At 41.8% G+C, this 23,800-nt stretch overlaps 1 protein-coding gene across 3 annotated transcripts in view; it reads right to left on the bottom strand.

The window, feature by feature from the left end:
- Positions 1-23,800, bottom strand: part of NECTIN3 (nectin cell adhesion molecule 3) — a 304,770-nt gene that overhangs the window by 135,206 nt on the left and 145,764 nt on the right. For 2 of the 3 annotated variants that reach the window (XM_070368925.1, XM_070368946.1), the window contains one exon: positions 22,285-22,656. The exons of the other annotated variant lie outside the window; for it this stretch is intronic. Coding sequence is in view for 1 of the 2 variants with exons in the window: in XM_070368946.1 (XP_070225047.1) it covers positions 22,642-22,656 (15 nt within the window). In the remaining variant the exon portion in view is untranslated. Of the gene's footprint in view, positions 1-22,284; positions 22,657-23,800 lie in introns of those variants that run through there. 3 annotated transcript variants of the gene reach the window in all.

Below are 23,800 nucleotides of genomic sequence, written 5' to 3'. Positions count from 1 at the left end.
GGGTGAAGTCTGAAACTGACCCTCTTATAGAGGAGATCTCTGCACCGCTGGCCAGCCTCTTAAACGTTTACACAAAGGCCTTACCTGGGTTTAGTTACATCTACCATCCAGATGCTCTCCATGCCACTTTGATTTCTCAAGTCTGCATCCTTGAAAATGGCTCCAGCTGTGGGAAAGGTGGGCAGAAGGTACACTGCAAGGAATGACAGGAGCAGGGGTAAAGATTTTCCAACTGCCTGATCCAGTTTGTGGGTCAGCCAGCAATCACGTCCTCCCCCCGTGACCTCATCTAACTGATGAGGATGGTTGGAAAGGCAATACCTTCTTTTGCCCTGTGGTATATTAACAGACTGAAAAGCTTGTGGCCCAAATGAGCAGAGGAAGGGCCACCTCAGTGCAAGAGGAGGTGAATTTCTCCATTCATTTATTGCGCTGCAGGGACTAGGTGGGGCAAAATAGACCCAGCCCCTGTGCTCAAGTGGTGTCCAGTCTAGGACAGACAGTAAACAGGAACAAAAAGAAACATATATTCCTATGTTATATATAGTACTCTGAAGTAAGGACTGTGGTGAAAAATCACCACATGTGGTCCTGTGATAAATTATGTGGGGGCTGGGGGGACACCAGTCAGTGGAAACTAAAAAAGAGACATCTGAGCAGGACAAAAGGGATGAATAGAGGTCAGCTGGGGGAAGTGTGGGCTGCATCCCAGAAAAGTATTAAACACTAGAGGTTACTGGTGAGAAAAATAGATTTTGGAGATTAAAAATCACTCAAAAACTCCCAGTGTCCATGTGCATACAGATGACTCATTTGAATTTAGATATATAGTAAAACATTTTCCATTAATAAAATATAGTATATCCCTAACATTGCTTTGCTGAAGATACCTTGCACTGGCTCACTAGATTCTAAGCATCTCTTTCTGAGTCTGCATTTGGTGATCTCAAAATGGCAGCTTGAAATTGGCAGTGGTCAGAGTCTTTAAATAATGGAAATTGGCAAAGGCGACACAGCAGGGCTGTTTTTTTTTTTTATTCCAGAAAAACTTGTTGTTAAACCTTTACCAGTACATCATTGTCCTTATGTCAACTAATGACAGGATGGCTAGGCAAGAAACACCCAGAGAAAGGCAATAAAAACCAGTAATTTAAATCATTCTAATAAAATCTGATACAATATTTTAATATTTCTCTAATGGTTTAATGTCTTCATAGAGAAAGTATCAAGTTTATTTTGGGAACAAAATAGAATAATCATATATTTGCTGTATCTGTAGTAAGTTGCTTAATTACAATGGTTCAAGAATTTACCTAGGTGTGATAACATCACTTCTAAAGAATGCTGGTAATTTTCTGAAAACTGCAACACATTTCATTGATCCTTTTTACTGTTTATTCCACTTTAAACATTCCAAAGCCTATTTTCTGATTACTAATTATTGTGCCAAGCTTGGCAGGGGAAATGCCAAAGGAAAATAACAATCTTAGGACTCAGAAAGCTTTCAGTGTAGAAGAAATGAGAAATATTAAAGAATTGAAGGCTACAAATGTTAATGACCAGTAAGATGAAGACCGATACACATAGGTAAAAATGATAGGGAGGGAAGACATCACTGAGAACTTGAATTGATCCGGGCTATCAAAGATGTGTAAGACATAATAATCTAACACATTGCCGATTGGAATGTAAAATAGTCTAGTCAGTCTGAAAAAGAGCATGGACGTTTCTTAGAAAACTAAGTAGGTACTTACCATAAAACCTAGCCATTGTACTTCTGAGCATTTATCTCAGAAAAATGAAAAATTGTGTTCACCCAAAAAGCCTTATATATATGTTCTTAATAGCTTTATTCATAATAACCCCAAACTGGAAAAGAAAAATCAGTTTGTCTAACCATTTTTCCTTCAATGGAATGAATGACCCCAAAAGTGTAGTACATCTACACCATGAAATACAACTTGGAGAAATCTCAAGGGAATTATGCTGCGTTTAAAAGCCAGTCTCAAAAGGTTACATACTGTATGATACAATTCCATTTATAGAGCACTCTTGAAATGACAAAAGTATAGAGATGGAGAACAGGTTAGTGGTTATGAGGGTTTAGGGAGGAGAAAGAGGGAGGGTTTGGCTAGGGCTATAAGAGGACATTAGAGAGATCCTTATGTGGAATTGTTTTGTATCTTAACTATAGTGGTGGTAATACAAATCCATACACATGGTAAAATTGTGTAGAACTAAATGCACACACACACGCGCGCCTGCAGGCACCATAATGAATGCATGTAAAACTAGTGAAATACGAATAATGCCCATTAACTGTACCAAAGTCAATTTCTTATTAGTGACATTTTACTATAGTTTTTTTTTTTTTTCAAGATTTTATCACTAGAGAAAACTAGGTGAAAAATATACAGGGGACCCTCTATGTTGTTTCTTCCAACTACATGTGAATCTATAATTATCTCAAAATTAAATGTTTACTTTAAAATTATAACACAATAGTGAACAGGAATGAGAAAATAATCTCCATAATGCCATCATACCTTTATAATAATAATGGCCATTTCTTTTATTCTTGTGGGTGCTGCTGCTGCTGCTGCTGCTAAGTCGCTTCAGTCGTGTCCGACTCTGTGCGACCCCATAGATGGCAGCCCATCGGGCTCCCCCATCCCTGGGATTCCCCAGGCAAGAACACTGGAGTGGGTTGCCATTTCCTTCTCCAGTGCATGAAAGTGAAAAGTGAAAGTGAAGTTGCTTAGTCATGTCCGACTCTTCACTACCCCATGGACTGCAGCCCACAAGCCTCCTCCATCCATGGGGTTTTCCAGGCAAGAGTACTGGAGTGGGGTGCCATTGCCTTCTCTGGGTAGTAGTTGGATAAAGACACAGGAGGGGATTTATTAGAATACCTCAAATCACAATGTATGACTCTAATAAGACAAAAATCAGTCTTACTTATTCTCTGTGAATATTAAATATGAGAAGAAAACAGTACAGAACTGCATTACAGAGACTCAGTCTCTATCTTTCTTATTCATCCTATTACCACCGTTGGTAAGTATGTCATCCAAAGATGCCTACATCATCCTTGGCCCTCCTGAGAGGACTAATGTACAAAGTCACAGCTGCAACATCAGATGACAATTTACGGAAACATCGCTATAAAAACTGAGTACTTCTTTCTGTACCCTTTTCTTGATTTTTCAAGATACAGTGACAGTAACTTAATCGTAGAGTAGATATCAGAGTCTTGGCCTGCTGTTGTGTTGGAAGGTAAAACTTTAGGCTTAGAATGGCAGTGAGGTGTAATTTGCACCTGCTAAAGCACAAACCCACGCATGGACCTATCTGTTTAGTTGTAATCAGAATCATAGATTCTGGATCTCAACACCCAGTACCCCCAACACCACTGTGTGTGTGCGTGCTAAGTCATTCAGTCGTGTCTGACTCGTTGTGACCCTATGGACTGTAGCCCACCAAGCTCCTCTGTCCATGGGAATCTCCAAGCAAGAATACTGGAGTGGTTTGCAATGCCCTCCTCCAGGGGATCTTCCCAACCCAGGGATTGAACACACGTCTCCTGCAGCTCCTGCATTGGAGGCAGATTCTTTGCCACTGAGGGAAGCCCCCAGCACCACCATACATATACTCAAAATGTATACATGTTTTAAGTTCATCTCATAAATGACTATAGAAAATTATGTAGAACTAACTGATGAAACTAAGCCATAAATTTGACATTTGAATGCTCTCGTAGCCCCAGGTAACATCCAAAAGCCACAATTTAATTTTAGACCCAGAGTGAAAGGTTTATGACCATGTTATTCAAACAAACACATGTTGCTATGAAATGCCACTCTGGTCAGACCATCTGTTTATCTGGGTGAATTCATTCAGTACACAGATCTGAAGGAGGATAAATCAGCTGTTTTTTGGCATAAAGGGGTCTGCAGAGAAGGCCAAAGTCTGTAACTCAGTTTCTGCTCATCCATGATCAAGCTCGAAGCCCTAATCAGAGTCTAGTGGTAAAGGGCTGATTTGAAATGGCAGCCTCTGAGCTCTGTTTCTATTGTCTCTCTTTCTAGAAGGTGCTTAAGATCTTAGGTCAAAACAGAGTAATTACTGTTAACTGACCATTAGGGAAGACCCTGATCCTGGGAGGGATTGGGGGCAGGAGGAGAAGGGGACGACAGAGGATGAGATGGCTGGATGGCATCACCGACTCGATGGACATGAGTTTGGGTAAACTCCGGAAGTTGGTGATGGACAGGGAGGCCTGGCGTGCTGCAATTCATAGGGTCGCAAAGAGTTGGAGTCGACTGAGCCACTGAACTGAACTGAACTGACCATTGTTATATTGCTCAATAAAAATCTCATTTGGTAAATTTAATAATTATGTATTTTTTGTTTTATTTTGTAAACTGTGTCTTTTTTATTATAGTTAATTCACAACACTGTATTATTTTCAGGTATGCAGCGAAGTTCTTTTTCAGATTCTTTTCTATTATAGCTTATTACAAGATATTGAAATAAAGTTCCATGTGCTATATAGTAGGTCCTGTTGGGTGTCTGTTTTATATATAGTAGTGTGTGGGTTTCCCAGGTGACTCAGTAGTAAAGAATCTCCTGGCCAATGCAGGAGAGGTGGGTTTGATCCCTGGGTTGGGAAGATCCCCTGGAGGAGCGCATAGCTACCCTCTCTAGTATTCGTGCCTGGAAAATCCCATGGACAGAGGAGCCTGGTGGGCTACAGTCCATGGAGTTGCAAAGAGTCAGACATGATGAGCGACTAAGCACACACGCATGAATATAATAGTGTGTTTGTGTCAATCCCAAATTCCTGATTTATCCATCCACCTCCTTTTCCCCTTTGGTAACCATAAGTTTGTTTTCTATCTCTGGGTCTATTTCTGTTTTGTATATAATTAAGTATTTTTAAAACCAAAAATCTGTGAGGAAAACAATTTCAAATATTAGTTTGTCCATACTTCTTAGTGGAAGGAATACAAATTTGAAATCAGACACGTTTTGAATGTCTGCTCTTTTTCTTGACCAGCTATAACTTGGGCAAGTTACTTCAACTCTCTGAATCTGTTTCCTAATTTGTAAAACAGGGATAAGAAAAACTACCCCTCACATTTCATGAGAATTGACTCAATAACTGGCACACAATAGATGCTGGATAAATTCTCTCAAGTCTTTTACTGAGATTTTCTTAAGTAACACATTTCTTTGAATTGTTATGCTGCTGCTGCTGCTGCTAAGTCGCTTCAGTCGTGTCCAACTCTGTACGACCCCATAGACGGCAGCCCACCAGGCTCCCCCGTCCCTGGGATTCTCCAGGCAAGAACACTGGAGTGGGTTGCCATTTTCTTCTCCAATGCAGGAAAGTGAAAAGTGAAAGGGAAGTCACTCAGTCATGTCCGACTCTTCGAGAGCCCATGGACTGCAGCCCACCAGGCTCCTCAGTCCATGGGATTTTCCAGGCAAGAGTACTGGAGTGGGGTGCCATTGCCTTCCCCGTGAATTGTTATGAGAACCGACCAGATAATTAAGCACGGCTCACTAAATGCTTGTTCTAGTCCTTTACTGAGATTTTTCCATAACAGAGTTACCATCAATTCAAGGCAGTGTGTGTAAGTCGTGAACAGTGCAGATCCTGAAGCCAGACTGTCAAGCTATAAAGACCAACTGTAGCATTTTCTACTTAGAAATATTTGGACAAGTTATTTCATTGCTGTTTCCCAGTGTCCTTATCTGTAAAGCGTGGATAATGACAGGATCCTCATAAGGACTAAATGAGTTAACATAAAGCACGCTGAGCAATACCTGGGGCCTGGGAAGTGCTAGATAAGGGTTAACTATCAGTATTATTATTACCTAGCAACCTAGATGGCATATTCAAAAGCAGAGACATTACTTTGCCAACAAAGTTTTGTCTAGTCCAGGCTATGTTTTTTTCCTGTGGTCATGTATGGATGTGAGAGTTGGACTGTGAAGAAGGCTGAGCACTGAAGAATTGATGCTTTTGAACTGTGGTGTTGGAGAAGACTCTTGAGAGTCCCTTGGACTGCAAGGAGATCCAACCAGTCCATTCTGAAGGAGATCAGCCCTGGGATTTCTTTGGAAGGAATGATGCTGAAGCTGAAACTCCAGTACTTTGGCCACCTCATGCAAAGAGTTGACTCATTGGAAAAGACTCTGCTGCTGGGAGGGACTGGGGGCAGGAGGAGAAGGGGACAACAGAGGATGAGATGGCTGGATGGCATCACTGACTCAAAGGACATGAGTCTGAGTGAACTCCGGGAGTTGGTAATGGACAGGGAGGCCTGGCGTGCTGCGATTCATGGGGTCGAAAAGAGTCGGACACGACTGAGCGACTGATCTTATCTGATCTGATCTGATTATTATTACCAAGTGTTGTTTAAAAACTTATATTTCATGGCTTGCATCTATTACATTCAAAGATCTTTTTTTCTCTCGATCACTTAGTAAAATAATTTCTTTTCCATTGTTTTATACTAAAAATAGGTAAATCTGGTTCTCTTCCTTCCTGCCTCGTCAAGTCTTCCCAGATGACACTATACTTCAAATGAGGGATCAATGACCTTTATAAGTCTCTCCCAGGAGGTGGAGCCAGCTCTAAGTTTCTTTTGAACGTCTGAAAAAATTTTTTTTGGTTTTTTCTTCTGGTAAATCTGCCCTCAGGCTTGACATTCTCTAGGGTTTCTTCCTGCATTAAAATTCTGTGAAGAAATCCTTTTCCACTCATGGAGATGATTAGGGAGAAAGAAACAAGTTTATCTGAATCTCTATGGGAAAGAATTGAATAATAAAAATGGAACTAAGACATCCTTACTGTCTCCTCTTCTTCAATGATGAGTCCATTAATACATTTCAAGGCCATTCTATCACAATAGCTCTATACAAACTTACTTTTTGCTTTTCATCTTTATAAAACACCATATTTAATTGTATTAAATAGAATTTTCTACAACCCTGAATAATAGCAATGGTCCCCTTTGCAAAGAGAAAGGTGCCACTGCTGTTCTCCAAGGACAGGACAAGTCTTTTGGGTGAATTCACATTGGAGTGATGTCAGTTACATTGGAGTGATGTCAGTCTTCTTGAATACTCTTACGCTCTTCTCCTCTTTGACCAGGATATGATGGCGCCCCAGGTTGGGAACATGGGTTTTTCCCACAACCACTGCACAAAGTGCAGCTGCCAGGCTACACTCTGAAGCCTAAATTGGTGTGACAGTTCTGTGCTCTATGGACCAGCTGAAGATTTAACATCAGCATTAGCCAAAGAGGGCAGAAGTGGCAGTTCATCTCATTCAGTTTGACTCTCCGAAAATAAAGGGTCCTTAAAAGAACATCCTGAATTTTTTCTCTTTCTTCCCTCAGAAAAAATCCCAGGCTCTCATCCTATTTCAGATCCTGGGTCACATCACAACACCTATGAGGCATTAGCAGTCTCCCAGGGCTCATGAGAGTTCCCACTTCAACAAAAGAGATCTTTATTGGCAGTATATCTGACTTCATTCAGAAGGAGTGCTCACCCACCCAGTGTGGCTCTAGGGCCTATGAGAAGCCCCCTGAAGTTCCTCCCTCCCTGCCTGCCTACACTCCCATCAGAAGTGATTATTCAGATAATTACTGGGCAAATAATTTGTAATCTGAGGTAAATTGTTTCTGTCTTTTGTTGACCTTTGAAAAAATGAAACTATCACAGCAAAATAGGAGAGGACGGATCTGATTTTTATACTGCTTATCAGATATCTAGACTGTTTGAAAGCTTAGTATTCTTGCCTGGAGAATCCCCACGGACAGAGGAGCCTGGCGGGCTAAAGAGTTGAACTCTACTGAGCAACTAAACAAACATGTGCACACACACACACATACACACACACACATACATCAAGCTATGCGGGGCTCCCCAAGTGGTGCAGGTGGTAAAGAACCCACCTGCCAATGGAGGAGACATAAGAGACTGGGATTCCATCCCTGGGTGGGGTAGAAGATCCTCCTGAGGAGGAGGTATAGCAACCCACTCCAGAGCTCCCTCAAGATACCTGAAGCCAGAAGTACAGTGACCATAAAAAACCAAAATGTGCTGGGACAGCTCAGTTTCATGCATTTTTTTTTCTTCAAAAGAGGCTTTTTGCTAAATATAACTAGAGATGATCTAATGTTTACTTTGGAAAGACTTTTCTAAGACAACTTGGAGGAATGTGTCCATTATCCCACATGTTCTTGTTTGAGGTTAGGCAAATACAGCCTTTATCATAAGGAATGCATAAGTCAGAGCTGGGTGACTTGGTGATCTAAGAAGGGGTGTCTGGCTGAGCTCAAGCCAAGTCTGTGCAGGAGGCTGGGGCAGAGCCCCGTCCCGCCCACTAGATGCTGGGAGGGAAAGGTGAGGAGCACACAAAATCCGCCCCCACATGGGCAGGTCTGCTGCAGCAGGAGGAAGGTGGGCGTTTTACACAACCACAAAGCCACAGGTGGGCGGTGGAAGGCCGCTGATGTTTGCGTCTGTCCTTACTGCCTGACGTCTCCACCGGATCCCAGCCTCTCCCTCCTCATACAAATGACTTTGGGAAGTTTCTCTAGGAAGTTACTCAAAATCTGTTTCAGGGGGGAAATTTTTTTTTTTAAATAGAAGACACCCATTGTTCTAGGAATTCAAAATTACTTTCAGTCTTCCTATGTATGTTCTGAGTGTATTAGCACTTCCTTCAGTGAACTCCCCAGAGCTGATGCTGACTTTTTGATCTGGAGAGGAGCCCCGCACTAAGCTAACCTGCACACACCCCTCCCTGTGGCTCTGGCAGAGCCCCCAGGACACAGAGGTCAGTTCGCAGCTCAGTTTAAGTTCCAGCGTTTGTGCCGAATGGGGTTCGTCTCAACAAACACAAATTTATGCCATTATGATTGTCGAGCCCCACTCCTTAACTGTTCCTCTTGAACATGAGAAAGTATGAGTTGTAGATGTCAGCTCAGAAGCTGAAAGTATGTAATTTCTCAAGCAGTATAACAGGCAAACTCTATAACATGCACATCACTGTTGCTTGAATGTCCCTCCTCTGGACAAGCAGGGAGATCCAGGAGGCAGCTCAGGTTGATAGAAATGTTTCACTTGAACTCAAGTCTGACTACCTATGTGTTTTCAATATTGTTTTGTGATTATAAAACTAATACGTATTTACTGAAATGTAGGATCTCTGACAAAACACAAAAACATAAATATAAAAATCTATTTTAACCTCATAAAGGGGTGCTGTTAATGTTTTAATGTATTTATCTCAGTGTTATTTATACAATACGCATACACAAGCACATTTGCATGCCTTACCACTTGTGACATAACTGAGATTACAGAATATAGTATTTTGAATTATACTGCTTTCGATTTATATATCATTAATATTGTCCATCATGTAAAATATTCCTTGAAAACATTTCAATGGCTGCATATTGTTCCATAGAATAAATGTACCATTATATATTAACTTTTCTCTATTAATGAGTTTTTTAATTTTTCCAAACTTTTGCTTTTTCAAATAATAATTTAATAAACATCTTGATACAAGAATCTTTGTCTAATTGTTTTACTATATCCATACAGTAGATTGCTAAATGGGAAATTACTGAGTATATGGACTTTCTTTTTAGAAAGATGTATTAGTTTTTATTTCTAGAGGAAGTGTAAGAGAGTATTATTTTGTTATCTTGTTTTCAATACTGAATAGTATGACTTAAAAGTTCTTTATTGCTATAAGCACTGAAAAACAGCCACTTCATTGCTGTTTCAAGCCTCATAGTTTTTAAGAGGCTTCATTTCTCTAGGTAAAAAACATCATTGTGTGTATAGCACATTTTCTTCACAATGTCTACATACCATCCTTAATTTTCACAAACGCAACTGCTTGGTGATAACTATGATATTCTTACTGTAGGGTTTCAAGAAGAACTCACCAGTCTCTGAGGCTATGCCTGTGGAATCAACACACTAGAGCACAGGCTGCAGAAAAGGGAGGAAAAGGGGATGGAGCTGAGAAGGGGCCACTTCTCAAGGCTGGATCCGACCCTGAGGGATAGTCCTGTCAGAGCTGCTATAGCAGGAGGACTCTGGACACTGGGAAAGGAGGTGCTGGGTAACAGAAAAGAATCTTAGGATACAAAGGTATTGAGACAAGCAGTGAATAGCTTGTCTTACTGAGGATGTTCCTGAGAGGAAAGCCTCGGGAGGATGCTGGAATGAAAGAAGCCATTAAACACTCTTACAGCCATGGGTGTCGGACAGAGCTGCTCACTAGAAATGGAACAGGTCAGACCTGCCCATCTGGCGGGTAGTACTCAGCAGAAAATCATCCAGCTAGGAAGGCAGAGCGTGGTGTCCCAAGTATAAGGTGACAAGCAGACGGATTGCTGCGGTCCACTAAGATGGCACTTGACACTGGAAGTTCCTTGGGTGATCCCTGCTGGGTTTCCCTGACCTTGAAGGGGCATGGAGAGCTAAACACATTGTCAGCCCGAACAAAAGGCTAGACAAAGGTGTCGCAACAGGCAAAGACAGACCCCAGCCCTTAAGTGTGGTTTGGGGAAGGACCTGAAAAGGTAAGGTGACCCTGGATGATCTGATGAGCTGGACAAATTAGGTCAGATCTTTAAGCCTAGACATCAAGACAAGAGGCCAGGTTTCTAGAGCTCATGAGTAAGGACTGAGCTGGGCATGGAGATCCTCAAGAGACTCCATGCATTCTTGTGGTGACGCCTAGGACTGAGGCCAGACTTTGCCTCTGGATGGGGCTGTGAGGTCTTGGCTATGGGGACTGGCAGGCTGAGATGGCATAGGGCCAGGGATGTCATCTGAAAAAACAAGCAGAGAGCCCTTGAGGACACCCCCAAACGAATATTGCATTTTGTTCTCACCATGCATGTTCATGAACGACTGGATGCTTCAAATGATAAATTGCAAGAGATTTATGGATGAACGGGGAAAAAAAATATATTTGTAGAGGCCTGGTGGGGAATGAACAAAAACCACAACTATTAAAGTAGGCTAAATGGAATGAACTAGCAACCAAAATGAAATGTGTTGTGACACTAGTCAGAGGAGGCTAAAAAGCAGAAGGATTTGTAGGGATGCATTTTTTTAAGGCCAGCTTGTAAATCAAGAGCATGAGATTAATGATGACTTTGAAATGGTCAAGGTATTGAACTGATTTTCTTAATCTGTCTTTAACAAGAGAAATGGAACCAAGCGGCCGTTTCAATTAGGAGGTAATAGGGAGTTTGCAAAAACATCCACAGTTGGTAAGAAAAATCTGGTGACCATATAAATATGCTGCTCAGCAGGTTCTGATGAGATTCACCCTTGAAGTGATGTCTGCAAATAATCCTCACAATGGAGGGAAAGGGTAGGCAGAGTGGGAAGGGGTCAGGAGACTGGAGAAAAGATGGAGGGGAAGCAGCCTATTGGGAGAGTGCCCTGTAAGCAGGCTGGTGGAGATGGGTATTAGAAAAGAGTTCTATGAGAAATCCCCAGTACTGTGTTGGGAGGGAGACATTCGAGCAAGCGAGTCACCACTCCAGGAAATACACCTTAGGATAAAGTAGTTAGGAACAGAGGGAAGGAATGTAGATGGTGATCAGCATCACCATGATTTCCCACATGTCTTTATGTGTTAAAAACATAAAGACAGTTTGCCAGATCACTATGAAAGACTTTTTTGAAAGAGCTACCCTAGTTTTGAAGAGTGTAGGTTACATTTTGTTCAATCCAGTAAATATCTGCCCAAGACACATTACATGCCTCATAGATGTTGGAGGGGGTGGAGAAAGCATAAAAAACCCCAAAAAGTTACATCAAGTCCCTGCCTTTATAGAGCTTATGAACTCCTGGAAGTACCCAAACCAAATGGGAAAATAGTGCACAGTGGTGTAAGCTAACTTGTCAGCATGGGAGGTGCAGGCTCTGACGGTCAGGCCCAGGGACAGAGCTGCTCACGTGGACTGTCCCTGACATGACAGTCCTTCATGACATGACTTCCCTTCATGTCAGGGAAGACATGCAGAAGAGGGCACCTGAAATGGGCTTTAAAAGGAGGAGAGGAAAGGATCTAGGCAAAGAAAAGGGTGTGGGCTCCCCTTGCAGAGGTTAGAACAGCAGGTCGTGTGTGATGGGAGAACAATGACCCACCTCCCAGAATATTGGAAATAAAAGCAAAAATAAACAAATGAGACCTAATTAAACTTAAAAGCTTCTGCACAACAAAGGAAACTATAAGCAAGGTGAAAAGACAGCCTTCAGAATGGGAGAAAATAATAGCAAATGAAGCAACTGACAAACAACTAATCTCAAAAATATACAAGCAACTCCTCCTGCTCAATTCCAGAAAAATAAACGACCCAATCAAAAAATGGGCCAAAGAACTAAATAGACATTTCTCCAAAGAAGACATACAGATGGCTCAACATCACTCATTATCAGAGAAATGCAAATCAAAACCACAATGAGGTACCATTTCACGCCAGTCAGAATGGCTGTGATCCAAAAGTCTACAAGCAATAAATGCTGGAGAGGGTGTGGAGAAAAGGGAACCCTCTTACACTGTTGGTGGGAATGCAAACTAGTACAGCCACTATGAAGAACAGTGTGGAGATTCCTTAAAAAACAGGAAATAGAACTGCCTTATGACCCAACAATCCCACTGCTGGGCATACACACCGAGGAAACCAGAATTGAAAGAGACACATGTACCACAGTGTTCATCGCAGCACTGTTTATAATAGCCAGGACATGGAAGCAACCTAGATGTCCATCAGCAGACGAATGGATAAGAAAGCTGTGGTACATATACACAATGGAGTATTACTCAGCAATTAAAAAGAATACGTTTGAATCAGTTCTAATGAGGTGGAGCCTATTATACAGAGTGAAGTAAGCCAGAAAGGAAAACACCAATACAGTATACTAATGCATATATATGGAATTTAGAAAGATGGTAACGATAACCCTGTATACGAGACAGCAAAAGAGACACAGATGTATAGAACAGTCTTTTGGACTCTGTGGGAGAGGGAGAGGGTGGGATGATTTGGGAGAATGGCACTGAAACATGTATAATATCATATATGAAACGAATCATGATCCATGATACTGGTTGCTTGGTGCTGGTGCACTGGGATGACCCAGAGGGATGGTACGGGGAGGGAGGAGGGAGGGGAGTTCAGGATGGGGAACACGTGTACACCTGTGGCGGATTCATGTTGATGTATGGCAAAACCAATACAATATTGTAAAGTAATTAACGTCCAATTAAAATAAATAAATAAATAAATAATAAAATAAAAAATAAAAAAAGAAAAAAAAAAAAAAAAGAAGCTGATGAGAATAGAGAGCTCAGCTGGGAGGTGGGAGGTGCTCAAGTAGACAGGAAGAATTCCAAGTTGCAAAGGGTTAGAGTCCTCAAAAAAAAAAAAAAAAGCAGAGGACATGATTTGGTCCAACACAAGGAGTTATTTCTGTGTTCTTGAGTTAAGAAAGTGATGTGAGAAGAGTAAACTTACAGAAAAAGGGCCAAGAAAGAATTAATTCCACCCTGGAAAGGGAGGAGGGTTAACTAGGAAAGCTAGAGATGAATGGGAGTTTTGCAGGTTGAGAAATGGTGAAAAGGGTGTGCTGGTCAGACCATACACAGACACAGTATTATGGAAGTAGGTGTAAAGCTCCAGAAAGTCACCCAGAGACAACTATTATACCAGTGGAGTATGCAGAGGGAGTGGCAGATGAGATAAGAAAGGTTACCTGGGGCCAGATTATGGAAGGCTGACTATCCAGCCAGAGAGCAGACTACTCCAGGCAATGAGAGGCTACTGAGCAACTTCTAAAGCAAGGAGTGACAAGACCAGAGTTATAGCATTGTGCAGGGCAGGCTGAAGGAAGGAAAACCATATCCAACTAGGAAATAAAAGCTCACTTCAGCTTATTAATATTCTGTAACTACCCTTTAGCCAATTTGAAATTAAGATAATTAAGATATAACTGAAATGTATGTTAATAATAAATTTTACTATATAAAAAAAAAAAAAAAAGAAAGTAAGAGGTCCAGCCTTGTAGAACACAGGGAAGATTCGAGCAAGGACAGATGTTTAGGAGGTTATGTCTACAACATGAACATCACTTTTCCTGCCCAAACCCTGATCTAACTACCACAGCCTCTCGGCTAAATGCTTGAACTGTTCTCTGAATCAGACACCCTACAGGGGTCCTCTCCTGCTTTGAACATTTCCATCATGGCAGCCAGAGTGATCCTTTTAATGTATAAGCAATGTATATCACTCCTCTGTTGAGAACTCTCTGATGACTCCTAAACCACACAAGAAGCACAGTCCTCATAATACCCCACAAAGGACTGATTACCTGATTCAGTCAGTGCCTACCTCCCTTTCCTTCTCAGATCTCATCTGCTACTTACTCACTCCTAGTCCTCAAATGTGTAGGCCACACTCCTGCCACAGGGCCTTTGCACCTGCTGCTCCCGCTGCCTGGATAGTTCTTTCCCCAGATGATATCCCCTAGAGCTTCCCACTTCCCCCTAAATATCACCTTCTCAGTGAGGCGTTCCCTGGACACTCTACCCAAAGTTATAAACCCTATGCCCCCAACATTTTCTAACTCCTTTCCCTACTTTGTTTTTCATTCATATGCATCACTTTCTAACATACAACTTATTAAACTGTTTCCTGTCTCTCTTACCCTCTCCACCCATGTTTGTTTTGTCCATTGCCATAGTCTCAGTATCTGCAGCAGACCTTGGTAGGCACTGAATCACACATATCAGATAAATGGATGAATGAATAAATAAATGTCACAGAAAGCTGAGAAGGGTTGAGAGTAAAATGGCTGAGAGCTCCAAGATGGAGAATTTGGTGATAAGTATGGGGAGCTGTACAAAGGTGTCAGAGCCAAGGAGGAAACAAGGAATGCACACCCTCTCCCCAGAAACCCTGCTCTTAACTCTCCTTATCAGCCCTGTCTGAAACATGAGGCTGGGTTTTATAGAAGGGAATGGAATGTTCCCTTCTATGAAATGTGCAGAAGGCTGCACACTTTATAGAAGGAAATCATCTTTGAAGCATGATGTACAACTAACTGAGACCCATTAAGTGACCTGCTAGGACTTCCCCAGTAGCTCAGTTGGTAAAAATCCACCTGCAATGCAAGAGAACCCTGTTTGATTCCTGGGTTGGGAAGATCACCTGGAGAAGGGCCAGGGTACCCACTCCAGTATTCTTTGGCTTCCCTGGTGAGTTAGTTGGTAAAGAATCCACCTGCAATGCGGGAGACCTCAGTTAGATCCCTGTGTTGGGAAGATCCCCTGGAGGAAGGCATGGAAACCCACTCCAGTATCCTTGCCTGGAGAATCCCCACGGACAAAGGAGCCTGCGGGGCTATAGTTCATGGGGTGGCAAAAAGTCAGACATGACTGAGTGACTTTCACACTTCACTTCACAAGTGACCTGCTATATGAAAAAATCTCAACCTTTTCTTTCCAGGATATTCCTGATGAGGTTTTCAAACATGTACTTCCCCTCTTCTATCTTTAATTCTCCTTGATATTACTGAAAATAAAATCCAGTTTAATACTGGTCAGAAATCAGTATTAGTATGTTCTATTCACTTTAAAAGTTTATTATAAAAAGAGTCTTTTGAGGTTTCTTATGACAAATATAATTTACTGTTTTACAATTAGAAATTTCAAAGAACCTCAGATATGAGGAAACTGAAAATAAGGAATAAAAATAAAGATATGAGATGAGTGATACAAAGGACAGGATGGGAACGTGAGAGTGAAAAAAAATTGAGGATAAAACAAGAAATGGGTGGAGTCAAGTTTTCGCTAAAGTGCTCTTATAAAGAAATACTGGTAGGACTAGAGTTGAGTTGAGATCAATGCAAGAATAAACCAATGGCAGGAATAGAGGCACAGACATAGAGAACAGACGTGTTACTGTGGTGGAGGGGACGAGGTTGGAATGAACTGGGAGAAGAGCACTGACAGACATACACTGCTATGTGCCCAGAGCCGGCTCACTGGAAAAGACCCTGATGCTGGGAAAGATCGAAGGCAGGAGAAGGGGACGGCACAGGATGAGATGGTTGGATGACAACACCGATTCAATGGACATGAGTTTGAGCGAACTCTGGGAGATAGTGAAGGACAGCGTAACATGGTGTGCTGCAGTCCATGGGGTCGCAGAGTCAGACATAACTGAGCGACGGAACAAGAATGTGTAAAACAGATAGCTAGTGGGAAGCTGCTGTATAACACGGGGAGCTCAGCTCAGTGCTCTGTGATGACCCAGAAGGATGGGATGGTGGGGTGGGAGAAGGCTCAAGAGGGGGGACATATATGCATACATATTGCTGATGCACATTGGTGTACAGAAGAAACTAACATAACACTGCACACCAACTATACTCAAATGATCTTAAAAAATGAACAAACCAGTGGAGTTGGGGTGGAGGACAGGATGGGCCTGCTCCTGTTCAGAGATGGACAAGAGGAGCTGGAGCAAGGCTTTGCAAAAGTGCTCAACATCTCTGCATCCATCTGGTAATATGTGGTCCAGATGGTTAAGGACATAGAAAGTGTGTGTGGAAGGAACTGGGAGGCTGAAAGGACATTAGCAATTAACAGTGTTGGGGAACGGAGAGACTGACATTATGGTCTTTCACATGAGTGAAGCAGGTAAGAATCAGTCTTTATACACAAGACTACAATCAATATCACACCTCTTTCTTTTCTTCTAGTCAGCTTTTTCTAAAACCATGTTTCTACTCCAACAGGTGAGACTGGAAATTCAAAGCTATTTTTGTAACATTCTTATTTGTTTCAAGATTATTTCAAAGTCCTGGGGTCTGACACAGTGGGGAGGAGGGGTGGTGTCTCTTCAGGTTCACCACCCTACTGCTCTTCTCAGCTGAGACTAGGACAATGAAGAGTCTCACCGCCCATATTTACTGGGGAATTGTTCCCTCTGCTGCTGCTGCTGCTGCTAAGTCGCTTCAGTCATGTCCGACTCTGTGCAACGCCATAGACGGCAGCCTACCAGGCTCCCCCGTCCCTGAGATTCTCCAAGCAAGAACACTGGAGTGGGTTGCCATTTCCTTCTCCAATGTATGAAAGTGAAAAGTGAAAGTGAAGTCGCTCAGTCGTGTCCGACTCTTAACAACCCCATGGACTGCAGCCTACCAGGCTCCTCCATCCATGGGATTTGCCAGGCAAGAGTACTGGAATGGGTTGCCATTGCCTTCTCTGAGGCTCTTCTAAATACACAGAAACACCCGAAACTCTGTATCTCTTGACACCAACCATCCTAGAGCATCTTTTTTTAGTTTGAGAGAAATTGCCTTTCTCTTCAAACTCTGTTCTCAGAACAATGGGTTTAGGCTTCTGGGAAAAACCACAGAAAAGAATAAAACCTCCCCTGAGATGAAGAAAGTACTCCCTTGAAAGGGGAAGGAGATAGGGGCAGAATATATAGAGAAAGTATGATAATTAAACATTATCTTGCCGCTTACAAAGCCTCCCTAGTCCAAGAATAAATTAACATGTATACCTGTGGCGGATTCATTTTGATATTTGGCAAAACTAATACAATTATGTAAAGTTTAAAAATAAAATAAAATTAGAGAAAAAAAAAACAGTAACCAATCTAATGAAAGTAATCAGCTTACTTCAGTTTCTCTCTTGGTGTAGTCAGTGGAAAGGCACTGCCCACATCCCCTTTCAGAAAAGGACTTGCCCCAGCTTTCAGCTCCCGGCTTGATCCTGTTGCAAAGGGCCTCCGCACCCAAGAACATGCCATTTCTGGGCAGCCTACATCCAATGAGGGGGGCAGGGCATGGACAGGAGCCATTTCAGCTCAACGTGGGACATGCGTGCTACAAACCTCCCTGTGGATGGATCGATGCTTCACAGACCTTCCTCACAGTTCTAATGTCTTTCTGCCCTATTTTGCTTCAGCCCCTTACCTTCCACAGGTGTTTGTCAAAAAAAAAAAAAAAAAAAACGCCCGTACACTCAAATCCTGTCTCATCATCTGCTTCCAGAGAAGCCAACCTACAACAGTGCATCCAGGAGTGGTCCTCAAAGTATATCAATAACACAGGATTTGGGGGCCAAATCCCTAGTCACATGACAGGCAATGAGAACCCAGCTGGTGATAGAGGGAACACGGGCACCCTCTGGCCCAAGGGGACAGTCCTAAGGAACATGTAGGAATTATAAGGACAATGGGATTGTGTGAATTTTGCTAAGTGCCACTGATATACACCAGTGCATCCCTGGTGGTTCAGATAGTAAAGAATCTGTCTACAATGTGGGAGACCTGGGTTTGATCTCTGGGTTGGGAAGACCCCCTGGAAAAGTGAGTGGCAACCCACTCTAGCATTCTGGCCTGGAGAACTCCATGGACAGAGGAACCTGGTGGGCTACAGTCCATGGGGTTGGGAAGAGTTGTACATGACTGAGAAGCTAATACTTTCACTGATACACAAAGCATAATGAAAAGCTGCAGGCAATTATTAGGCCATAGAAAAGTCAAATATAAAAACCAGAGGATCTCGCTTAAGTTAATAGGCTTGCATATCCTGCAGCTGAGGCCAAACTCAGGAGTAGACCTAGTGCTGATCTCCAGAAACGGTTAAACACCTCACCAAGCAGACCTGTTACTACTTGGGGGAAAGGAGACGCTGACACTTGGAATGGGAATATCTGGGAAGATTCCCCTGAAAATGTTGAATCTCCAGAATCCTGGGATGACCAACTGTCCTGATTTTCAGTGACTGAGTGGTTTCCTGGGCGGTGGGACTTTCTGTGTTAAGAGTTCGACAGTCCTGGGCAAATCGGGACTAATCTTTGTCCTCTGTGCTGCTGTGCTTAGTGGCTTAGTCACGTCTGACTCTTTGCAACTCCCCTGAATTCTCTGCTAGCACTTCCCTCTTGCTTGGAGTCAATATAGATGCCACTGCCACCTTCAAGATAGCATATGCCCTACTCAAGATTTACCCACACCTCTCCTCCTGGCTACTAGGCTTCTAAGTAGGATTAAGTCACAGCATAATCACCCTGGGAAATGCTGGGCCTGATAAGGAATAAAGGGACTTCACTCCAAAGAAGCTGCAAGGCCTAGCCAACATCCACTAGCAGATGCAAGGCAGTACCAGTTGGACTGGGTTCTGAGGCTGTGTGACTGAGCAGGGCTGGAGCATAAGATCAGATGAGGGAGAGTTTATTGATTTGGGAGCATACTTCAAAGATACAGGATTTACAACCAGTCAAGAACCCTAGGAGATGATGTCTAGCATGGTACCTAGAAGCATGAAAAAGCAATGGTCCATCTACTAAGTGAAGTTGGAATGCCAGAATGTCCTGGAATATAGAGGAGCAAAGAATTAAAGGGCTTAGGGGTATGGACATATCAAACACGACATAATTCTATATTATGTGAGGCCTGAAAACTAACTAAAAAGGCAATACCATGTATCAAGGTGATGCTAATGAGGCATGGCCTCATTATTTGCCAGGACTATCGTAACGAGGAGCTTCGGTATCACCAATGCTCAGCAATGATGAAAGTACCACAAATGGAGTAGGAGAGTACCCTTCCCCACGACAGAATCCCACACTCTCTTGTTGTTGTTGTCCAGTCACTAAGTCATATCCAGCTCTGTGACCACATGGATTGCAGCATGTCAGGCTCCTTTGTCCTCTACTGTGTCCCGAAGTTCGCTCAAATTCATGTCCATTGAGTTGCTGATGTTATCTCATCATCTCATCCTCTGCTGCCCCCTTTTCCTCTTCAATCTTTCCCAGCATAAGGGTCTATTCTAATGATTTGGCTTTCTACATCAGGTGGCCAAAGTATTGGAGCTTTGGCATCAGTCTTTCCAATGAATATTCAGGGTTGATTTCCTTGCTGTCTAAGGGACTCACAAGACTCTCCTCCAGCACCACAGTCTGAAGGCATCTGTTCTTTGGCACTCGGCCTTCTTTATGGCCCAACCCTCACACGTGTACATGACTACTGGAAAAACCAAAGCTTTGACTATAAGACCTTTGTCGGGAAAGTGATGTCTCTGCTTTTTAATATGCTGTTTGGTTTGTTAGAACTTTCCAAGGCGCAAGCATCTTTTAATTTCACTACAGTCACCATCCACAGTGATTTGGGAGCCCAAGAAAATGAAAGCTGTCACTACTTCCACTTTTTCCCCTTCTATTTTCCATAAAGTGATGGGACCAGATGTCATGATCTCAGTTTTTTGAATGTTGAGTTTCAAGCACCTCTTTCACTCTCCTCTTTCACCCTCATCATTGTGTGAGAATCCCACATGATAAGGCCAAGAGTGCGAATGCCTAGCAAGCCAGGTGGATGAAGTTACCCTAATGAACAGCCAGGTAAGAGCAGCAGCCAAGGGGGCCTGCAGAGTGTTATGGTCTTACAGGACCACCAGTGGCAGCTTGTCCTGGGAACCTCTTAGAAATGCAGTTCCTCAGGTCTCTTCCCTGACCGACTGAGTCAGAAACTGCAGGCGGGACCCAGGAATCTGAGTTTTAACTAACTCTCTGGGTGATTCTAATGCAAGCTGAAGTTTGAGAACCTCTGAGTTAACGGAACACAGGTAAATCAAGACCAACTTTGAAAGCAGGGCTATGCCTGAAAACCCAGAAAGTTGACATGTGCTATACGTTTTAGAAAAGGCTTTGTTTCCTCTTTAGCCAATACAACAATGGGAGAGTTTATAGAGAAGTCGCAGCTTAAGTCTCTATGCCCTGCACATTTCTACTTAGAAAATCCAAATTTTAGGGAATTAGCAACTGTGAGCTCTGAGCAATTGAACAGTTCTGCCCATCTGCTGCACTGAGCAAGGTAACATTCTTCTGCCCAGCAAAGCAGCTTTTTGGTTTGCTCTGAGCTGAGAAATGCAGGTCAAAAGCATCAATCCCACACTGCACCTCTGGGCTTTACCATCAGTAAGTAGGAGGAGAAGTGTTTAGAAGCAGAGAGGCAGATTGTGGACAAAAAGGTTGGGATGTTCTTAATAATGATTCATGAACTAAAGACAACTTGGAAACTCAGGTGGCGCTGGTGGTAAAGAATCTGAATGCAAATGCAAGAGATGCGAGGTAGATCCCTGAGATGGGAAGATCCTCTGGAGGAGAAAATGGCACACCACTCCAGTATTCTTGCCTGGAAAATTCCACAGGCAGAGGAGCCTAGCCGGCCAGTCCATAGGGCCTCAAAAAGTCAAACATGACTGAGCATGTGCATGCACACACATACACAGACACACAATTAGACTAGAATTTCAAGGGCTAAAGTTTGAGATATGAATTAATTATTTTCTGGATGATTTTCCATCTAATTTCTCTAGAGCTTTTTTGCAGCAATTTCAGGTTGTAGAAGGGATTTTTTTTCCCCCACGTTTTACTTCTTGGTGAAAGCATAAATCTCAAGGCTTTTCCCAGAACCTCTGGGGAGAAGAAATTCAGAGGCAAAAATATCTGGTTGCAAGAGTTCATGATTCTGTTATCTAAACATGAACAATCATCATACCCAATTTTTTTGACTCCTAATTTGAATTCTTCTCCAAACCAACTATTTGTGTAGAGTATGTCTGCTCTTTTGTTTACTGGCTATTTCCTACCCATTCAATACCCAACTAAGATATAACATGTTCACCTTTGTTCTGACTTCATTCCAACACTGCTTTGACCTTCTGGGAAGTGTGAGGGTATGTAGTTATCTGTCTTGTGGCAATATGGCCATGATTTCAGAGAATGAAGGCTGAGAAAGAGCCATAGGCTATTTGGGAGTCTAACAATATAATGGCAGGACAGACAGGCGTGGAGGTGAAGACCAATGACAGTCAGGAAGATGGTAGCTCTAGTTTCTGATGACTCTATGTCATACGTGCAGTAAGAGATGGTCTATGTCAACACTGTACTAGCCAGGAGGCACCACCTTGCAGGTGCCAACTGTGTATGTCCCTTCCCAACTGAAGTTTCCAACAAATGAGTATGGTAAGTTTCTCTATTTATTTAGGTTTTCTTTGATGTCTTTCATCAGCATTTTATAATTTTCATCACTGAGACCCTATATAGATTTTGTTTAATTTATACCTAAGTATTTTATTTTCTTTGGCACAATGGCTCACGCTTTCCTCTACATTGATGAACATACACAGTGTATTTATAATATTGGTTTAATGATCTTTCTTTATCCTCTAGGTCAGAGGTTAGCTAACTATGGGTCAAAACCAGCCTGCAATATGACCCATGAGCTAAGAATGACTTTACATTTTTAAAGGATGGTAGAAAACAAAACAAGACAAAAAAAACACATCATCAGCAGTCAGGGAAATTATAAAACAGTGAGACAGCACTTCATATCTACTAGGATGGTTATAATTAAAAAGAGCAGATAACAACAAGCATTGGTAAGAATGGGGAGAAACTGAAACCCTCAAACACCGTTGGTAGGAATGTAAAATGGTGCCGCAGCTTTGGCAAACAGTCTGGCAGCTCCTCAAAAGGTTCAGTCTGAGTTCCCACATGATCTAGCAATTCCACTCCTAGGTATATATGGAAGAAAAATAAATACATATGTTCACACAAAGGCTTGTACATGAATAATACATAATTCTTTCCAGAAAGTAGGAACAACCCAAATATTCCTCAACTGAGGATTGGATAAATGTGGAATATCTATACAATGGAATATTATTCAGCAATAAAAAGAAATGAATAAATGCTGTAAGCATGGTTGAACCTTGAACACATTATGCCAAGTGAAAGACGCCTACATATTACGTGATTCTATTTACATGTAATGTCCACAATAGGCCAATTCACAGAGATAGAAAGTAGACTGCTGTTGCCAGGGGCTGGGAAGGGGAAGGGGGACTGAGGCAAGGAGCAAATAGGAGTGGGCTTCTTTCTGGGGCAATGAAAATAGTCTAAAATTGGCTTTGGTGATGATTACAAAATTCTCTGAATAACTAAACAGCATTGACTTTTAGAATTTAAGAGGATGAAAATTATGGTATCTCCATAAAATGTTTCTTTTAAAGTGGTTCCTATTTTGAGAGTTAACAGATCAGTAAAGCATCCATCCCTAAAAAAATTCAGGAATTCCAACTTAAAAAATGTAAGAACATATTAAAATTTATCATCTAGCACTAATACCATTTCATTAAAGAAGGGACATTTTAACACCTAAAGACTAATCAGGAATGAAGAACAGTTTTTAAATGGAATAAATTCAGTTTCATTTAAAAAGTATTAAGTAATTTTCACAAGCAATTACAATAATATGTAACTTGTCACGTTTTAAAAAATATTTACAATATTGCTTGAAGTATAAAAGTACTCCTGTTACTATTGTTAAAATCATTTTTAAAAAAGGACTTCAGTATAGAAATTTACTACTTCTATGAAAGATGTTCTTTAAATCTTGAATTTTATAGTCATGTAATTAGGTTACTAATCTTTATGTATATTTTAATCATACTTTATTTATCAATAATGAAAATGAAAAAGTTTAGTTGATAAAAACTTTATTCAAAACATATCAAGAACCACATAGTTCAAAACTGCAAAAATAAAAGACAATTTCTGGTAACTTAAAAATAAAGAGTATCTATAAACAACCACATTAACATCTACTATTTATAATACAATTTCAAAACCAAAGCTAATCTCTGTATTTCTATATCT

The sequence above is a fragment of the Bos mutus genome, chromosome 1, assembly GCF_027580195.1.
Source record: "Bos mutus isolate GX-2022 chromosome 1, NWIPB_WYAK_1.1, whole genome shotgun sequence".
NCBI classification, from domain to species: Eukaryota; Metazoa; Chordata; class Mammalia; order Artiodactyla; family Bovidae; genus Bos; species Bos mutus.
This window is presented reverse-complemented; position numbering and strand designations above follow the sequence as displayed.